The sequence below is a fragment of the Salvelinus namaycush genome, chromosome 6 (genome assembly GCF_016432855.1).
Source record: "Salvelinus namaycush isolate Seneca chromosome 6, SaNama_1.0, whole genome shotgun sequence".
NCBI classification, from domain to species: Eukaryota; Metazoa; Chordata; class Actinopteri; order Salmoniformes; family Salmonidae; genus Salvelinus; species Salvelinus namaycush.
In genome coordinates this window covers 43,366,658-43,387,227 of record NC_052312.1, presented here as the reverse complement: position 1 = coordinate 43,387,227, position 20,570 = coordinate 43,366,658, and the positions used below count along the sequence as shown (strand labels likewise).

At 42.7% G+C, this 20,570-nt stretch overlaps 1 protein-coding gene across 5 annotated transcripts in view; it reads left to right on the top strand.

Moving 5' to 3' along the window:
* Nucleotides 1–3,089: 3,089 nt before the first annotated feature.
* The window catches only part of LOC120050067 (scm-like with four MBT domains protein 2), a 41,341-nt gene continuing 23,860 nt past the window's right edge, over nucleotides 3,090–20,570 (top strand). Inside the window, exons 1-5 of one of the 5 annotated variants that reach the window (XM_038996692.1) lie at nucleotides 3,090–3,196; nucleotides 8,106–8,280; nucleotides 11,677–11,771; nucleotides 14,664–14,904; nucleotides 19,993–20,013. In XM_038996692.1, the coding sequence (XP_038852620.1) occupies nucleotides 8,190–8,280; nucleotides 11,677–11,771; nucleotides 14,664–14,904; nucleotides 19,993–20,013 (448 nt within the window). In that variant the 5' untranslated portion in view covers nucleotides 3,090–3,196; nucleotides 8,106–8,189. The other 4 variants (XM_038996693.1, XM_038996695.1, XM_038996696.1 and 1 more) reach the window with 4 other exon arrangements.

The following is a 20,570-nucleotide window of genomic DNA, read 5'->3' as shown; positions in this document are numbered from 1 at the left end:
AAGAGACATTGCAGTTTAGTTGGAATTGACACAGAGGCAGGGAAACAGAGCACCAAAAAGTGACTTTTTCAAATCCTCTGAGGCTCCTACAGAGTTACATGCAGGTAAGACCCTTTGACCTCTATATACTATCAGAAAGAGCAGATTCTGAGGTTTCCAAAACACTTACCTTTGCCAAATAACCAAAAAAATGTAAGAGATTATCTCTATTTCAAAATATCACCTTTTCCAAGAATAACTGTTCCGTGTGCACCACAGATAGCCTACACTAACATAAACCGATGAAAATGCTCTTTGATTTGTTTTATTGGGTAACATACTCTAATGTTACCCAAGCCTTCATAACACACAACCAAATGATTATTTGTGCAATAGTATGTGAAATGTATTTATAAGACTGTTATTTTGCAGTCAGAATAACTGCTCATTGGCTCAAAGTGGGATCCCTCAAAGCCTTTCAAGTGTTAATAAGCAAAACGGATTTTGAATGGTCTTTAGTTGGAGATTAAGGGGCTGTGTGCATTAGTGCCTAGTCATGAAGCCACTATTGTCCAGTTATGGAATGATGAGGAAGTTGGCATCTAATTAATTACTGATTAATTACTTATTCAATCAATAGCCATAGCCTATGGGTTTGCAATAGGCCTATGGCATTTCATTAAATCCAATGGTTTATGATAGGCCTACTCCATGGTCATTGTCAAGGCAGGCTAGATGAATTTGGGAGTTATTGAGTTGTAGAGACAAACCATCACTTTTCTTCTGACTGGCACACAGACAAAGGGCAGTGGCCCGTGCAATGCATGCGTCGCACGTGGGGGATAATCCGTTCCCCCGCGCACTTGTTAAAGCCTCTTCTCTGGCAGATTAAACCGCGCGTTTCTAACCAACCATCTGTTACCAGCACCTCACCACCACGTGCACACGCACACTTCCCTCCACGGGGATGGCCCGGAGGCGCGAAGCCGCCGAGAGGCATTCGCTTCACCAGAGGAGTGTGGATGAGGCCGGTGGTGGCTAGGCAACTCAGACAATTCGGTAGGCCTATCTGAGTGACTGCCTGCCTTTTTGTTTGAGTTGCAAGTGGAAGATGATGCTCATTCATTCTAGCACTGTTATGGGATGATGACAGCCGAAGGAGGTTGCAGGGTTTCCCAAAATCATTATCCAACAAGTAGGTCTATATTGCGCAATTTAGATTTTGCATTATTGTTCCGCAATTTAAAACAATTGATTTACTCACAGTCTATACCAAACATTATAGCCTGACATTTTACAGGCCTAAAACCTCCACAATACACTGTTGTAACTATAGTTTTCAAACAATCATACATATTTTTTATGTACATTTATTTCGTCAAAAGAATATCCTCATAAAATATGATACCCAGTTCAAGACAGTTTAAAATGTGTTATATTTTATACCCTTATCATGTCTGTCTATTCCCATTCAGTTGGCGAGTGGGCCTACACACGCTCTACCACTAGAGGATAGTATTGACTACAGTAATGCTTGAACGCTATAACAATTATTTGATGAAATAGTTAATCTTCCAAATAGAGTAGCCATGTTAAATATGTGTCAATAAGTGAGAGCAATAAAATGATGACAGTCACTTCAGTACATGAGGCACATTCCAAAAATGTGACAGGACAATAGGCCTGCTTCTAATGCAATATCCATTGAATGCGATGCTTTTGTTACATAGTCATGAAGATGATACCCTGATCATATATTGGTTGATAATACAATTCAATTCATGGAAACTTAAAATGTTCATGCCTTGCTGAGTTGCCTTCAATTCGGGACTTTGGAGACATGGGCCGAACTGGGACCATATGAAGACCTTATACCCCAATTTGCTTCTGGACCCCATGAATACAAGGGTTTGGTTGACGGACAGAATGATCATGAGATACTCACCTTTATCAATGCATTGCTTATCAATGAATGTCAATGGTTTTATCTCATGTAGGCTGCTCTAAGTGTTTTAATAAAGTGCATAAACGTTTTCAGTTTTCAGTCAAGCGGGAAACAGTTTCGACTTTATGCACTAACATTACAAAAACAACACAAATTGAGCTGTTAAAAAACGATACCTTTTTAATTGATCTTTTAAATCAATACCATTAAATAAATACGACTTCTGTGCAGTATGTGACACTGAATTCCCTTGTAATCAGTAAGACTGTCTCTCGTGCACACTAAACTTTGAGTTGCGTTTCATTACATGTTGAATAGCATAATTTTTTTATAAAAACACACAATTAACCGAAAGAAAAAGGTTAGTATGTCAAGACACGACTGTAACAGTCAGAAAAAGTGCCAATGTAATTCTCAAAGAAGGGGGTAGCACATGCATAGGCCTATACGTTCGTTCATTTATTTGAAAGTCAAATAGTTGTTAGACAAGCATTTTTGGCTCAAGGCTTAAACAGCTTTTTATCTTTGACTATACAGTATGCCTATTGGCTTCTTTTGGGATTTGTGTATTGGACACTTATACTTCACATGTAAAAACAACCTTAATAGAATATAGCCTATATTCCCATTTTTAAAACAATGAAACAATTAGTTTCGACAATAAAAAACGTATTCGGAAATGTCATTACATCTATCATGAATTGGACTCCCGAGTAGCGCAGATGCAGGCACTGCATCTCAGTGCTAGAGGGGTCACTACAGACCCTGGTTCGATTCCAGGCTGTATCACAACCGGCCGTGATTGGGATTCCCATAGGGGGATTCCCCAGCGTCGTCCTGGTTAGGGTTTGGCCGTGGTAGGCCGTCATTGTAAATAAGATTTTGTTCTTAACTGACTTGCCTAGTTAAATAAAGATAAAATAAAATAAAATGTTTAGAAGTGTAAAAATAGTGGCTTCATCATTGTGTAAACACACTGGTAACAACATCTATGTGTTGTGTATTTAAACTATGAAAGACCGAGGGGTTAAAATATGGGGGTGGGTAGCCTACTTCGACATTCTATTTATAATTGTCAGAAAAAAATTCGTAACTGCACTAAAGGTCATTGAAGGAGTTGGCTTGAAAATAATCTGAAGATTTTTGGACATGCGCAGATGTGGGATGCCATATTGGAACGAGCTCTGTGCTGTGCAGTTGAAAGACGTCGCTCGCTGGCTTCCACCGAGCGAAAAAGGCTCGCAAATTAGACGCGAAAAAAACATCATTAAGGTAAGACAGGTGACAGGTTGACGCTTCTTTAAATATTTATGTAGGTTACTAATCTGGAGCCGTCGTTTTCTCGACGAAATATCTACCGTGAAAGGTTTTTCCTGGCTAAAACCTTTAACCATTCCTACTCGAGGCTGTTTCTCTAGAAACATAAATACTGGCGCATTCAGGAGCCAAGTTGTTCAAAGTGTTTTTACGTGCGTAATTATAGTTTTCACATGCGGTTAGAACGTCGCTTCGTGGCACTTTCAATTTAGTTAGTATGATTGTTTTTCTTTATTTAATATAAACCTTGATGCAAAAATAAATTGGTTACATAAACATTTATTTTAATGCTTGCCGTGCGTAGGAAAAACACATTTCAATAAGCCTGATAAATGAATTTCCATCTAACGGTCTGCTTTCCACTAAAAACGATAAAATAGTGAAATGCTCATAAATTCACACCCCTGACTTCATTTTAAATGTTCATATTTACAGTTTAAACGTGTAGGTGTGTCACGTTTTTTTCCACACATAGGTGCGCAAAGGCATCGGAAAATACCGGACATTGTCAATATGTCAAACCACTTTCAACATGGCGGGTTTTGGTGTGTAAAACTGCATGTAAAATCTTTGAATGAGGAAAAAATAAAATTACTACAGTTAAACGTCCAGTTTCAGTTTCTTTTGATGCGCATTAACAAGCTCTAATGAATTAAATTGGAAGTGGACGTTTAGCAATACCGTTAGAGTTTTTTTCCGCTGCAATACTTTGTGTACAAAGTACATTAGCGAAGTGTCATATACAAATGCCTGACTGTGTAACGCACGGAGAGGACGTCGGCGACACCCGTATCCCACAAATGCACAGTACGCCTAGCTACATTTCCTCTTTCACTTTATCACCATTAGCAGTTACAATCTATTTTTTTTATCGTTATTTAGTAGACATAGAATAATGGTCTGATGAACGGTTCCATTTGTCTTTTTAATCATCCATCAAGGTTTTAACATCCAATCTTGATGATTGTAAAATTGCACGAGGTAATTCTCCCAATCCGACGTTATGCCAAATTTGTATGACGAAGTTGCTAATTGGGTTAAACCGCGCATATATCCATTTAATTATTATTTTTTTTATTGCGGGCGGTCAGCAAATCCGGAGTTTAGCTGCGCATTATTCTGATGATCCCTCTTCGGGATTACATTTGGCTCCACAATGAATGTAAAAATAAAGCCACGTTACCGAATGAACAGTGATGTGCATGTGCACTCTCATGCGTATTCAGGCTGCTTATTGCCATAAAACCCTAAAACATACGGCAGGTCGGGGGTTCTCCGTCGGTGACTCTCATGTGAGATCGTTTTGCCTTGGTACTGGTGTAGCCTAGATGGAATGGAAGCAAGCAACATCACGGAGAAGATCTCGCCTCTTTACAGTAAAACCCTATGAAGTGTCCAGGAATCCGGTATAGGGGTAGAGATGATCAAGGATGCATGGTTATTGATGGTTTTATTCATGTACTCCTCAGCGCCGTTCATAATCGATCTTTTGAAAGCACATGCCATTGTATGTAAATCCCTGATAAGGTTCTAAAGGAAGAACAGATAAAACATTGATGGATTGGCTCTGCTTTGTGAGTGAAGACAGAGAATTGTATTAGCCAAGAACAACTTACATTACTAACACATCTTTCACGGAGATTTACATAACAACGTGATATGGAAAACGGATGTATTGGGTCATCAGGTCAAGGTTGTGACTTGACATCGTCAGTTCAAAGGTGTCTGCTATAGTTTCAGGTTAAATAATGGCAAGGTAACCACATTCCCAAGCTAATTGCTCATGGGAAGTGTTTTTCTGACTAGATTAATTGCAATGTAAAGAAAGCCACATTTCGTTTTCTCCACTAAGAGTTCAGTGAGGTGTATGGATGAATGAATCACAGGAGTTTAAAAAACATTTTATTTATTTTTTTGACCCGATCATGAGCAACTCAATGTCTGAAGGAGAGATAATGAGTCACGTGGCATAAGTCATCATAACAGACACAACGTGCTCTGCGCAAACTGTCCAATGATTGGCCTACATCGGATGTTTTTTCTTCAAAGAAGATAAAGATATATTATACAACATGAAATTTGGATTAAGATCAAACAAGATCCATTTCCATCTATTTTAGATTATTTTTGAGTTTTTAGAAAAGTAATCATAGCCCTTCTGGTGTGATGTTACTCAAACAATGGCTTGATGCTGTAGAAGTTGCCTGAAGCTGCTGTTTTAGGCAGTAGGCTGCCCATTAGTATGTTTTCTCATTGCCTCTGTGCATTGTGGCCTGTCTGTCTGTCTGCCTGGGGCAGTTGTTTGCTCTTCAGTCTTTTAAATATCTCAGTCAGCTGATCTCACACAGCATCACAGGCTGTTTAAGGAACACACCAGGCTAGATGAGCCATAGAGACAAGACACTATATTCTACTGATATATTATACTAATACATCATAGATACTGATAAATCACAAAATCTTTCGTTGGATGTGATATTGTAGATTACATAGTGAGTGATAATTTATCCTGTGAAGATTCTGTTTTGTGTCAAATTTTGATACCTACAAACAAAAACATGACGGGTGATTAAGGAAGGACACACCCAGCCCAAATAGTGTTAGTTAATCTGCTAATTCCCCATTATGTCTTTCTATTGTCCCGGTTGGGGTTTTAGAGAAAGGCAGCTAAGGGACGGCGTGTGGTGCCTACTGGACTCATCAGGGCTAACCCACAACACCGCCCCCCACCATCTCAATCTGATGAGGCTTTAACCAGGAAAGACCTGCGTCTCAGATTAACACACAGATCAGCCTAATCCCCAGGATCCAATCTGGGCTGCTCACTGGGATGCTGGGGACCAGTATGGACCAATATGTTTTCATTTAGTGGTTTAGTTAGGCTGCTGTTGGTCCAAAAAAAACTATTTGTGGGAGAGAAAAAAATCAGATTTGTACTGTCTGTGTACATGCAGCCTTAGATCCTCCTGACTGAATGCTATAATAGTGAACATTTTCGATTTAAATCAGTGAGAACATTTCTGGGATAAGTGACCCTCTGTGAGACAAGTTGCTCGGTTCTCTAAATCTGTGATTTTCTCTGATTTGTGTCTTAGACATTGTGGTTTATACTACATTTTAGTTATTTAATGGACCTTGTTGCCTGTGATCTCTGATAGTTTCTGGTCTGAAGTCAGTAGATGGATTCTATGTTTGCGTCCCGGAGGATGTGGACTATCAGGCTGAGTGGAGAGGGACAGGGGGCAGCGTCATGTGAGTCCAATTAGACCAGCTTGTTGTTTACGCTATGGATAGATGTGTGTTTGGATCCCTGCGTGACGGAGGACACATTCAGAAGGATTACATGTCGTGAAAGGACACAGCTATGCAATGAAGCAACGAGTTGATTTCAATGCATTGCCAATTATGTTCCTCATGCTATAAAAAACGCCTGATGACAAGCACATAACATTGCCTATTGCTCTTTTGAATGGGGATTTGAATGCTGAGGCAAATTTGCGAAGTCTGCAGAGAGTTGTTTTTGTGTATTAGTTTGATTGAAGGGCATTGGTATGAATCTGCTCTATGAATCAGTGTTAATTGAACATTTGATGGAAGTGCGTGCAGTTACAGTGAGTCATTGCGGAGGCTGAGCGAAATGGCAGTTATCCCAAAATATCCCAAATGTAACCATGTGATCTGGGAAAGAGACAGAGTGGAAAAACAATAGGAACATATTTAGTTTGTTTTTCTCTTAAGATCTTTTAGATAAAACAAAAGTATGAGTAAATTATGACTAAGTGTTATGATTCCTATGCGAGCGATTCAAGCCATATGAAATAACCTCTTCTTCCGTAATGGTTTATGTAACGCTGATCTCTGTGGCATGGGTTTATGAGGTTCTGCTGTGTCAGTCCTGTTCTTCTACCTTATTTCAACTGTGATTGGTTATCTCTTGTGGCTGAAGAGCTGTGCTGAGGTATGCAAATCCACGACAGCAGAAACTGCACATTGCTCTCGCAGACTGTACCAAGCAGAGGCATACAGTAGAAATGCACTGTGCTGAGCAGGTATTCTATGCTGTACAAATATAATTAGTAGAACAGAGGCTATCCCTTCTGTATGGTGGGCTGTTCTGTAGGTAAAACCTCTCGTTCTCTCAAACAGAGAATTAGTGAACATACAAGTTCAATCAGGAGAAACGACAGGGATTATCCAGTCGCAGTACATTTTAATGACCTGAAACATGACATTTCTACCTTTTTTAGATTTTGTGGCATAGTGAAAGTTAAGATATCAGACAGAGGAGGTGATATAAATAATACTCTGAGCAAAAGAGAATGTTTTGGGATTTTCACCCTCCAGACATTCCCAAAAGGTCTTAATGATGAAATACCTATATATGTTGTAAATGTGAACATGAATGAATGTCCCCTATTTCAGATTACTCTGTGTTTCTTGCACTGTACCCAATGATTTATGAAAACTTGCTCGGTGAGTCGATGTGCTCATTGTGGTTTTACAGACGTGTTAAATGCGTTTTATGTACACAATTTATTACAATATTTATGAAATGCACATTGTTCGTCTCCAACCCCATTCGATGTCTGGAACGAATGTGGGTGGAGCTATGTCTGCATAAGGGTGCTAATAAAAATGTTAAAAACTCACAAGCCCTGACGAAGGCCGTGAGGCCGGTGCGTAAAGCTTAATAACGAGCAGTGATGATATCAAGAGCAGTGTGCGGGTTTCTTCTTTCTTTCTCATCTGTATGGTCTGAAATAAATGCCCGTATTGTCTTTCGTTATAGTGGTCATTGTTTAGATGGACATGATATGGATTTTAATGCTCCATTCCTACTTAACTGCTCCTTTGTGTGACACAGTGGAGGAATGAGGGAGATGCAGTGAAGACTGGGGAGTCTGAAGACAGACGGACAAAGGGTAAAGGTTACCAGGAAGAGAGAAGGATGCAGTCCCGCCCACAGGACAGGCCGTTGGCTCTCTCCGCGGGGAAATCCCACAGCCCGACCAATGGGAGAGAAGAACGGGTGCACTCAGGTGAGGGGTTTTACCTACGCTTTTTAATCTTGGATCCCTTCCTCATTTTTTGTCTTCCATTGTTTTGATGACACGTGAAGGGCACAACCACTCATCTCCATTGTATCACAATCACAACAGGGGGATGTGCAGCCATTTTCCAATTTTTCCCATTCCTTTTTACATGCCACACCATTATTGACCTTCAACAAGGTCTCATAATGCGTGTAGTGCAGGGCTATTTTTTTTTAGGTTTGGATTATTCAGCATGAATCTGCAGCAGCCACTGTGTCAAGCTGTGAGAGAATCTGGTCCAGTTTACCTGGTCAGTGGTGTGGGGAAGTATGAGCTGACTGGAGTCATAGTTAGTTTCTCTGTCAGGGTTTTCCTGTCTTCACTTCCTTGTTCTGTTCAGCCCGACAAGGTGCTTCTTATCAGATAAACAGACTTGAAAAGTGGAACTGGGATTAAAAGAAATAGAAAACTGGAAAGTTTTGTTGGGCGGACAGGAAAGAGGAAATACAACTCACCTAGGAGCGTTTTCTCAACACCACGGTTGATCTGACATATTTTTAATTATGAAACATATTTTAAAGGATTTTTAAAGTGCTTTTCTAAATCTCAAATACGCTTGAATGACAAGGTTACTTTTTGTTAAAAGCAGCGTTCGTATCGTGACCCCTTTGAATCAGGTTGAGATGGATAGTGGAAGGTATGACGTCATAGCCTTTGTAAAGGTCTGGGGATGGGGAGTGTGAACACACACACACACACTGGTATGTGTAAGGGAGAAGAGCAAGCCTAGCAGATTCTTTTCAGAAAGCCACCGACTACAACAACCGGTAGTTTCTTCTCTCTCTCATTAGTGCAGGTTAAGTCCCACACACTAAGTCCCATGAGACACAGCCTAGAGAGGAGAAACCACACAGCAGGAACAAGAGATGCAGATTCTCTCTCTCTCTCACACACACGCACACACGCACACACACACACACACACACACACACACACACACACACACACACACAGAAGACACATTATACCTTGTCCAAGTAATAGTCTCCCACGGGCAAATTAAACAGTTCTCACCTTGAGGAGATACATTAGTGGCATTACGTAAGACCTGGAACACACACACACACACACACACACACACACACACATGAAACTCACTAAAGATCAGATACATTTTCAAGTGACCTAATTTTGAAAAGAGACTAAACTTCATTTCAGCTGGTTCCTGCTGTGTTTATAAAGTTCCTTCCCCATAGATTTAGAGAAATGACATTGGTGTGATCAGATCTCACCCTGCTTCAGGTCTCGTCTCATTAAATCCGTATGTTTTGTTTATGCTTATTATGACGTATCTGTTTACACGGTGACTTTGATCGTTGCAGAATGAAGGCGTACACATTTTGTCCCACTCCACGCAAACTGTATTCCACTCGACTCTTTCGCTAGGGACTGAGGAAATATACAGTTTTGTTTACAACATTATTCCTGTCCTATTGCTTTTTCTCCGCTGCATTGTCATTTATTCAAATTTTATTTCACCTTTATTTTGACAGAGAATCAATGCTAAGAACAAGGTCTCTTGAATACACATAAAAATACAACATACACATTAAACTACACATCCATATACACATTAAAATATACCTTATTACACAACAATACATGAAAAGCAAAACACAATCATAAAAAACACATTATCCAGTAAAACAGGTCCCCTAAAAGCTGTCTGAAGTGCCCTAGAGGTAAAAATTCTTCCAGTTTTAAAGTGCGTTGGGGATCATTCCACACGTAAGGTGCAAAATAACTGAAAGCACATCTAGCCAACTCAGTAGGGATCGAAGGGCTCTCCAGAGTTCGCCATCCCTGAGACCGGGTCTGGTATCTCCTACTTCTATAAGTAGCGGTGTAACGGTTCACCAAACCCACAGTTGGGTACGTATTGCGGTTTTGGGGTCACGGTTCAGTGTCAGTACAGCGGAAAATTAAATGCCATTCTCAATGTTCAGCATTCACAATGTTCCTGGCGTTGTCTGTTGTGACAGGATTGTTATGTTGTGCCTGTCAAGTTTCCACTCTGATGCTGCATTTGTAACCATGTGGGAAGTGGAAATGTACCAGTTGTGAAGTCGTAAATACCAGTTGGATGCGTTCATGTTATTTGAACTCGCTGATAAATGCAGATGGGCTAATGGCCAACAAGCTGCGTCAAGTACAACTATCATGCTTGTAAACAAATTATAGAGTTCAAAAACCACAATAATGGATTTATTTTAACTGCAGAAAATACTGTTTTAAAGGCCATTTCCTTACTAGGTGACGTCAGAGGTCACCATGTCGGAGAAGTGGGTGCTCAGGATGATAGACGAGTTTCCCACTAGTAATTAACACTTCCCACTTGGTTACGAACGCACCATGACACTGCCTCCTTAAGTGCCAGATGCACAGTTGTGACTCTGATGAAGAGGGCTTGTCTGTAGCATGGGACATCAACCATTCCGGGGTAATGTAATGGGCTGTCACTGTTAAGTGCCTTCACAGTGTGCATTGGCCAATTCATTGAAAGCTTTGGCTTGCTTACATAGAGCGGGGTACTACCTGTTTGCTGAAACGAGTGCAAGAGGGAAGTTTGTAACGTGGCTCGAGCACTATCACGAGGTGCTGAATCCCTCTGTTATCAACCACTGAAAATGGGCGCATATCTGCGGCTATAAACCAAAGACTCCAAAAATATAAACATAGTCTACCTATCACGAGATTTAAACGATGCTGGAGGATCCCCCAATTCAGGTTTATTGCGCCTCACCAAGGACAGTTTGAAATGAGCCAATTAAGATTTAAATTTTGATTTACAACGTGCACATAGGCTCGAGTTGTTTGAATGGAATAGACTGGAAAAAAGATCCAGCTCAGATTTACTGAAGAGACATAAGCCTACAACACAGCGTAGGCATTTGAATTGGACATTTATTCATTTACCAGACTCTCTTATCCAGAGCAATTTACAGTAGTGAGTGCGTACATCTTTCCCCGTGCTGGTCCCCCCGTGGGAATCGAACCCACAACCCTGGCTAGTGTTTATTTCATGTGTTCATTCGGGTTCACAGTGTGAACCGAACTTTAATACAGAATGCAGGGATGTGTATTGAACCTATCGCCTGCAATTAATGATGAAAACTGCGTCCACTGGCTTCAATACAGTGGCAGCTGCATTCATATAGACGATATCACCCTAGTCTATAACCGGTATGAATGTCGACTGAACGATTTGTTTTTGCTATTTAATTCAATAAAACATGTCATTATTGAGTGTGATGCTGTTATGCTTGTATTTATGGTGATTTTTATGTTTTGTGACTGGGTTGGTGGCAGTCAAAATGATTGACGGGGCTTTCTTCCTATCAGACGCAGACTCCATGGAGGAAGAGGCAGACTTTAATTGGGAGGAGTACCTAGAGGAGACGGGGGCGACCGCTGCACCCCACACCGCTTTTAAGCATGTGAGTGAAAACCACATGTTTACATTTCCATAACCCTCACAACATCTTGTAAATACTGTTATTGAATGAGTGGCAATCACGCAAATCCCTTTAAACGTGTTTGAGTGAGAATCTACTTTAGCTAATGATGTTAAGCAGTGTAGTTAGGCTCATAGGCTCAGGCATAACTTACCTGCTGAAGACCACACTCAAATAGTTACATATTCATAGTCACTGCTGTTCACCGAGACTCGCATACCAAAGATGACATACCCTGCATCCTCATTGTTGCGTCTGTGCATTCAGAAAGTATTCAGACCCCTTGACTTTTTCCACGTTTTGTTACGTTACAGCTTTATTGTAAAATTGATTGAAGTCGTTTTTTTCCCCCTCATCAATCTACACACAATACCCCATAATGACAAAGAAAAAATGGAAATATCACATTTACATTAGTTTTCAGACCCTTTCCTCAGTCTTTTGTTGAAGCACCTTTGGCAGGGGTTACAGCCTCGAGTCTTCATGGATATGACGCTACAAGCTTGGCAAACTCCAAGTGGGCTGTGGTGCCTTTTACTGAGGAGTGACTTCCGTCTGGCCACTACCATAAAGCCCTGATTGGTGGAGTGCTGCAGAGATGATTGTCCTTCTGCAAGGTTCTCCCATCCCCACAGAGGAACTCTAGCGCTCTGTCAGAGTGACCATCGGTTTCTTGGTCACCTCCCTGACCAAGGCCCTTCTCTCCCGGTTGCTCAGTTTGGCCGGGCGGTTCCAAACTTCTTGGCGGTTCCAAACTTCTTCCATTTAAGAATGATGGAGGCCACTGTGTTCTTGGGGACCTTCAATGCTGCAGACCTTTTTTGGTACCCTTCCCCAGATCTGTGCCTCGACACAATCCTGTCTCGGAGCTCTACGGACAATTCCTTCTACCTCACGGCTTGTTTTATTGCTCTGATATGCACTGTCAACTGTGGACAGATGTGTGCCTTTCCAAATCATGTCCAATCAATTGAATTTACCACAGGTGGACTCCAAGTTGTAGAAACATCTCGAGGATGATCAATGGAAACAGGATGTACCTGAGCTCAATTTTGAGTCTCATATCAAAGGGTCTGAATACGTATGTAGTAAGGTATTTATGTTTTTTTTGTAACAATTTCTAAACCTGTTTTCAAATGTCATTATGGGGTATTGTGTGTAGGTTGATTTTTATTTATTTAATCAATTTTAGAATAAGGCTGTAACCTAACAGAATGTGGAAAAAGGGAAGGGGTCTGAACTCTTTCCCAATGTGCTGTACATGGTGCATGTGTATTTTGGCGTCATACACACGTAAATTCCTGTGACATTTAGCATTGAACACAACCCACACAATTACTCAGAGATGATGACTCAAGCTCCATGGAAGTTGGAAAAAGACGGGAAAAGGCACGTATCCCTCAAACTCAACTCTGGACCTGGAATCTAGTGCCACTGCCGTTTTTCATTGTTCCCCTCTAAGGGACTGATTTAGACCTGGGACACTAGGTGGGTGCAATTAATGATCAGGTCGAACAGAAAACCAGCAGGCTCTGGACCTCGTTGGGTAAGAGTTGAATACCCCTGCCTTGAATGTTACACTACTCCACAGTCTTGCCTGGTGTAGTGTCAGACTGCCAGTAGTGGTAGTGAAGCCTGATGAAACAGCTGTCTATCTTAAGGAGGCCTGCCACACAGCTGCAGGGGACTATGGGAAAAGGGAATGCATAAGTAATCCTACATAATGTAGCAGAAAGAAAGGAGCGTACAGTATGGAAGTAGACTTTCAGTGGGTTTAATGGCATTGACTGATTTCATAGATGTCAGGTAAAGCGGGCTCAAGCTCTGTGTGTGAACAGAAGTCCGTGAGGGGTGCGCTGATGTGATTGCCCGGTTGGACACATCAAAGATGATCATATTTGAATGGGAGTGTTGTTGGTAAGTGGATTGAGTCACAGGAAAAAGAGCATGATTTCCCCTGAAAATGTGATTCTGTGAAATATCTCTCATGCTCTCAACAGACCTAGTGCCAATTGAAACAGGGATTCCTTGTGGGCTCGCTTTCTCTCTCGCTGTCTTTCTCTCTCGCTGTCTTTCTCTCTCGCTGTCTTTCTCTTTGTCTTTCGCTCTCTCTTTGTCTTTGTTTCTGTCTCTCTCTCCGCCTCTGCCTCTCTTACATAAGCCATCCAGTGTGATACAGCATATTTGATTTGTTTTTCTCAGGAAGTCATGAGGCCATTTGCATTGTTTTTAGTTCTAAGATGTTGGCTTTTCTCCAGTAACACAGGCAGTGTGTGCACGTGCGTGCATTTGTGTGTTGTGTTTTATATAATGGGTTTTAGATATGTGTGAGTGCAGCCTGTGGCTATGGTTGAAACATTACATTATCCATTTCCTGGTACTAGCCCTTTAGATATGTTCTCTCTCTCTCTCGTCCTCATGTTCTCTCTCTCTCTCTCGCCCTCATGTTCTCTCTCTCTCTCGCCCTCATGTTCTCTCTGAGTCACTGTCCGCAAGGCCAGATTGTTTAGGATATTCAAAGTGGTTGAAAGTTCAGGGGAACGTTAAAGGACCCTTGACCCTTGTGAACAAACAGATTCCTAAACAGTGTGGGTGGGGAGCTTTTGGAAATCACCTGTGTCATACCTGTTCATTACTTGTGGCCCACCTGTGTTTTACTCTGTTAATCATGGCTTAGCGAGCCAGTCATACGTCCCTCATTTTGCATGTAGACCTGTGATGTCATTTTACTTTAGAATGTCAATGTATAGATGTGCTTTATCTCGCTCAATGCACTTGATTTACCTCTTAAGTGCAAGCCCATTATAATCAAGCTCACCTGTCAGTGAGGACGGGCTATTGTATGACATGGTGCTCTCTGATTGGTTCTCGCAGGTGGACATCAGCCTACAGAGCAGCTTCCAGCCGGGGATGAAGCTGGAGGTGGCCAATAAGAGCAGCCCAGACACCTATTGGGTGGCCACCATCGTCACCACCTGTGGCCAGCTGCTGCTGCTGCGCTTCAGTGGCTATGGAGATGACCGTAAGGCCGACTTCTGGTGTGATGTCATGACCGCCGAACTCCACCCAGTAGGCTGGTGCTCCCAGAACAACAAGACCCTCCAACCCCCTGAAGGTAGGGACACCACCTGGGAACACACACACACACACAGACACAGAGAGCGGTGAGTTGATATTTGATCACACACACTTTTATAAACTCAGCAAAAAAAGAAACGTCCTCTCACTGTCAACTGCGTTTATTTTCAACAAACTTAAGATGTGTAAATATTTGTATGAACATCACAAGATTCAACAACTGAGACATAAACTGAACAAGTTCCACAGACCCACTCTTCCACCAAGGCACCTGCAAGTTCCCGGACATTTCTGGGGGGAATGGCCCTAGCCCTCACCCTCCGATCCAACAGGTCCCAGACGTGCTCAATGGGATTGAAATCCGGTCTCTTCGCTAGGCATGGAAGAACACTGACATTCCTGTCTTGCAGGAAATCACGCACAGAACGAGCAGTATGGCTGGTGGCATTGTCATGCTGGAGGGTCATGTCAGGATGAGCCTGCAGAAAGGGTACCACATGAGGGAGGAGAATATCTTCCCTGTAACCCACAGCGTTGAGATTCCCTGCAATGATGACAAGCTCAGTCCGATGATGCTGTGACACACCGCCCCAGACCATGACAGACCCTCCACCTCCAAATCGATCACGCTCCAGAGTACAGGCCTCTGTGTAACGCTCATTCCTTTGACGATAAACGTGAATCCGACCATCACCCCTGGAGAGACAAAACCGTAACTCGCCAGTGAAGAGCACTTTTTACCAGTCCTGTCTGGTCCAGCGACGGTGGGTTTGTGCCCATAGGCGATGTTGTTGCCGGTGATGTCTGGTGAGGACCTGCCTTACAACCGACCTACAAGCCCTCAGTCCAGCCTTTCTCAGCCTATTGCGGACAGTCTGAGCACTGATGGAGGGATTGTGCGTTCCTGGTGTAACTCGGGCAGTTGTTGTTGCCATCCTGTACCTTTCCCGCAGGTGTGATGTTCGGATGTACCGATCCTGTGCAGGTGTTGTTACACGTGGTCTGCCACTGCGAGGACGATCAGCTGTCCGTCCTGTCTCCCTGTAGCCCTGTCTTAGGCGTCTCACAGTACAGACATTGCAATTTATTGCCCTGGCCACATCTGCAGTCCTCATGCCTCCTTAGGCGTGCTGCAAGGCATCTTCACGTAGATGAGCAGGGATCCTGGGCATCTTTCTTTTAGTGTTTTTCAGAGTCAGTAGAAAGGCCTCTTTAGTGTCCTAAGTTTTCATAATTGACCTTAATTGCCTACCGTCTGTAAGCTGTTAGTCTTAATGACCGTTCCACAGGTGCATGTTCATTAATAGTTTATGGTTCATTGAACAAGCATGGGAAACAGTGTTTAAACCCTTTACAATGAAGATCCATGAAGTTATTTGGATTTTTACGAATTATCTTTGAAAGAGAGGGTCCTGAAAAGGGGACGTTTCTTTTTTTGCTGAGTTTATTTGCGTTTTACACTTAAACGCACATCTTAGCCTATAGTGAATAAACAGACCCTCTTCATCTGTGGCTTTATAACTCATATACTGAACTCACACCTGTAGCTGAATTTTACCTGACCTCCTAGTATAATACAACACCTGTAGTGGAAATTACCTGGCCTCCTAGTATAATACAACACCTGTATCTGGACTTTACCTGGCCTCCTAGTATAATACAACACCTGTAGCTGGACATTACCTGACCTCCTAGTATAATACAACACCTATAGTGGAAATTACCTGGCCTCCTAGTATAATACAACACCTGTAGCTGGACTTTACCTGACCTCCTAGTATAATACAACACCTGTAGCTGGACTTTACCTGGCCTCCTAGTATAATACAACACCTGTAGCTGGACTTTACCTGACCTCCTAGTATAATACAACACCTGTAGCTGGACTTTACCTGACCTCCTAGTATAATACAACACCTGTAGCTGAACTTTACCTGACCTCCTAGTATAATACAACACCTGTAGCTGAACTTTACCTGACCTCCTAGTATAATACAACACCTGTAGCTGGACTTTACCTGACCTCCTAGTATAATACAACACATGAAGCTGGACTTTACCTGACCTCCTAGTATAATACAACACCTGTAGCTGGACTTTACCTGACCTCCTAGTATAATACAACACCTGTAGCTGGACTTTACCTGACCTCCTAGAATAATACAACACCTGTAGCTGGACTTTACCTGACCTCCTAGTATAATACACTGCTCAAAAAAATAAAGGGAACACTTAAACAACACAATGTAACTCCAAGTCAATCACACTTCTGTGAAATCAAACTGTCCACTTAGGAAGCAACACTGATTGACAATAAATTTCACATGCTGTTGTGCAAATGGAATAGACAACAGGTGGAAATTATAGGCAATTAGCAAGACACCCCCAATAAAGGAGTGGTTCTGCAGGTGGTGACCACAGACCACTTCTCAGTTCCTATGCTTCCTGGCTGATGTTTTGGTCACTTTTGAATGCTGACGGTGCTTTCACTCTAGTGGTAGCATGAGACGGAGTCTACAACCCACACAAGTGGCTCAGGTAGTGCAGCTCATCCAGGATGGCACATCAATGCGAGCTGTGGCAAGAAGGTTTGCTGTGTCTGTCAGCGTAGTGTCCAGAGCATGGAGGCGCTACCAGGAGACAGGCCAGTACATCAGGAGACGTGGAGGAGGCCGTAGGAGGGCAACAACCCAGCAGCAGGACCGCTACCTCCGCCTTTGTGCAAGGAGGAGCACTGCCAGAGCCCTGCAAAATGACCTCCAGCAGGCCACAAATGTGCATGTGTCAGCATATGGTCTCACAAGGGGTCTGAGGATCTCATCTCGGTACCTAATGGCAGTCAGGCTACCTCTGGCGAGCACATGGAGGGCTGTGCGGCCCCACAAAGAAATGCCACCCCACACCATGACTGACCCACCGCCAAACCGGTCATGCTGGAGGATGTTGCAGGCAGCAGAACGTTCTCCACGGCGTCTCCAGACTCTGTCACGTCTGTCACATGTGCTCACGTGCTCAGTGTGAACCTGCTTTCATCTGTGAAGAGCACAGGGCGCCAGTGGTGAATTTGCCAATCTTGGTGTTCTCTGGCAAATGCCAAACGTCCTGCACGGTGTTGGGCTGTAAGCACAACCCCCACCTGTGGCCGTCGGGCCCTCATACCACCCTCATGGAGTCTGTTTCTGACCGTTTGAGCAGAAACATGCACATTTGTGGCCTGCTGGAGGTCATTTTGCAGGGCTCTGGCAGTGCTCCTCCTTGCACAAAGGCAGGAAGCATAGGAACTGAGAAGTGGTCTGTGGTCACCACCTGCAGAACCACTCCTTTATTGGGGGTGTCTTGCTAATTGCCTATAATTTCCACCTTTTGTCTATTCCATTTGCACAACAGCATGTGAAATTTATTGTCAATCAGTGTTGCTTCCTAAGTGGACAGTTTGATTTCACAGAAGTGTGATTGACTTGGAGTTACATTGTGTTGTTTAAGTGTTCCCTTTATTTTTTTGAGCAGTGTACAACACCTGTAGCTGGACTTTACCTGACCTCCTAGTATAATAAAACACCTGTAGCTTGTAGAGACCCCAATAAAACCTCTTCACACAGACCGACAGTGCACCCTGTCCCAAGACACACACACAAACACACACACACACACACACACACACACACACACACACACACACACACACACACACACACACACACACACACACACACACACACACACACACAGTCTCAGCCTGTTATGAGACACTACCCTGCCCTGCCCTGGCCCAGCCCATGTGTCAATAAGAGAGTGAGCTCATTCTGCCTAGTCAGCCAACACATAACAGCTGACTGCACTGTCCAGTCAAACCTCCCCACAGAAACACACAACTAACACCCAAATACATTCAGCAACTTTAATTCAAGGTAGACTTGGATGAACACGAAGGTTGCTCATAAAGTGATTGTTTATTTAGCTTGTTTAGTTTGTTGAACACACACACACACACACACTCAATTTAACCTCATGTAATATTAGCCACGCTAAATACAGAAAGTCACCCTTTCTCCACCTCTAATGCTCTAGCTAACCTGACGTTCTCCCTTCCACCCCCTGATCCTTCTGTTTCACCCCTTCCAAAGCGTGTCAAAAATAAATCCCATCTATAATTTAGCATCTGTAATTTAGCATCCGATCCTCCTTTCAGCGGCCGTTCTAGAAGAGGCATTTTCACACCGGATCATCTCATCCACATGACTCACCCTCCATAACAGAGCTTTGATGTATTTATGTAGATTTTTGGGAGTGTTTTTTTTTGTTAAGGAGACTACAGCTGAATTTGCTTCTACCTGACTTTTTTCACATCGCAATCTTTACCTGGTGGCAAATCTCGCTCCGGGGTACAAATAAGACTGTGTAAAAATATATATATATAATAATAATAATAAAAGACCTATAGAAACTGCAGCAGCGGGGGATAAAATGTGCTAGATTTTTATGTAGCTTTAATTGACCTTTTAACACATACACTGGAGCATGAGTGGCCACAAGAGACACATAGAGTATCTCCGTGTTGGCAGAGAGCTGATGGGTTGAAGGGACTGAATGGCAATGAAATGGACCATGCATGTAATAACCATGCATGTTTAGTGGGTTAGATGACACCCAAGGGACTGGGTAGTTGACACACACCATAGCACGCACACAAACACTCTCGTTTAGATTTGACTCAAGAGATTTTGCGTTTATGGGTTTGTCTATAATAAGTGTTTGCATGAGAGGTGGACACAGACTGTTGGTGTGAGTGTATGCGTGTTTGCTAGTTACTGTATGCGGCTCAGTGAATAGGGCTGGTAGACCTCATGTATTTGCAGAACAGGATCAGGTGGGGAGTGGAAGGCTGTAGTGTCTTTCACTAAGCGGAGAAGGTAATATTAGATTACATTTAGGCAACCTTTCCTCTTGTTTTCTCCTTGATACTTAGTGATTCAAATGAGTGATTCTCCTCTTCATTTCTATTTGTCATCAAGCCTCTTGCATCAGGCCAAGCAAAGTGTGTGTATGCGTATATGCATTCCTGCGTGTGTGTGTGTGTGTGTGTTTCTATGTTACAGTTACCTTTTTATTTCTTTTTGTTTCTCAGATAACGTTTACCTAAGAAAAGGTAAGCAGCCCTATCAGTCTTCCTGACTAACTCGCCTGCCTGCCTGCTGGCTCTTCTCAGCAAGGAAAAGTCTAAATGGGATCCTTGGGGCGTCCAACTCCGTCACCCAATTGAAGTTGACATTTAAAGCGGTTGTTAGGGTTAGCTAGGGTTTTGGTTATGGTTAGGTTAAGGGTAGGTTAGGGGTTAGGCTTAGGGTAGGGACGTCCCAAGGATTCTGCATATCACTAACCTTCTCAGCATTGCATGTGTGCTTCCTTCTCCTCCTTCCTCTCAGCTTACAGGAAGTTGCCTCAGAGTTTGTTTGACTCGTATACCCCCCACCCTCTATCTTTCTGCATGCACCTTTGTATTTCCCCATTTCTGCACCTCTCCCCCACCTATTATTTTGGAGGGAAAGATGTCACTTCTATCTGTATTAGGGGGGTTCTTGAATTACAGTGGCATTTGGGCATGACATTTTGGTAACATCAAGTATACCTTCTTGGGTAAATTAGGATTTTTTTAAATGGAGGCCACAAATGGTCATCAATCCTTAAAAAAATATTTACTGTGAT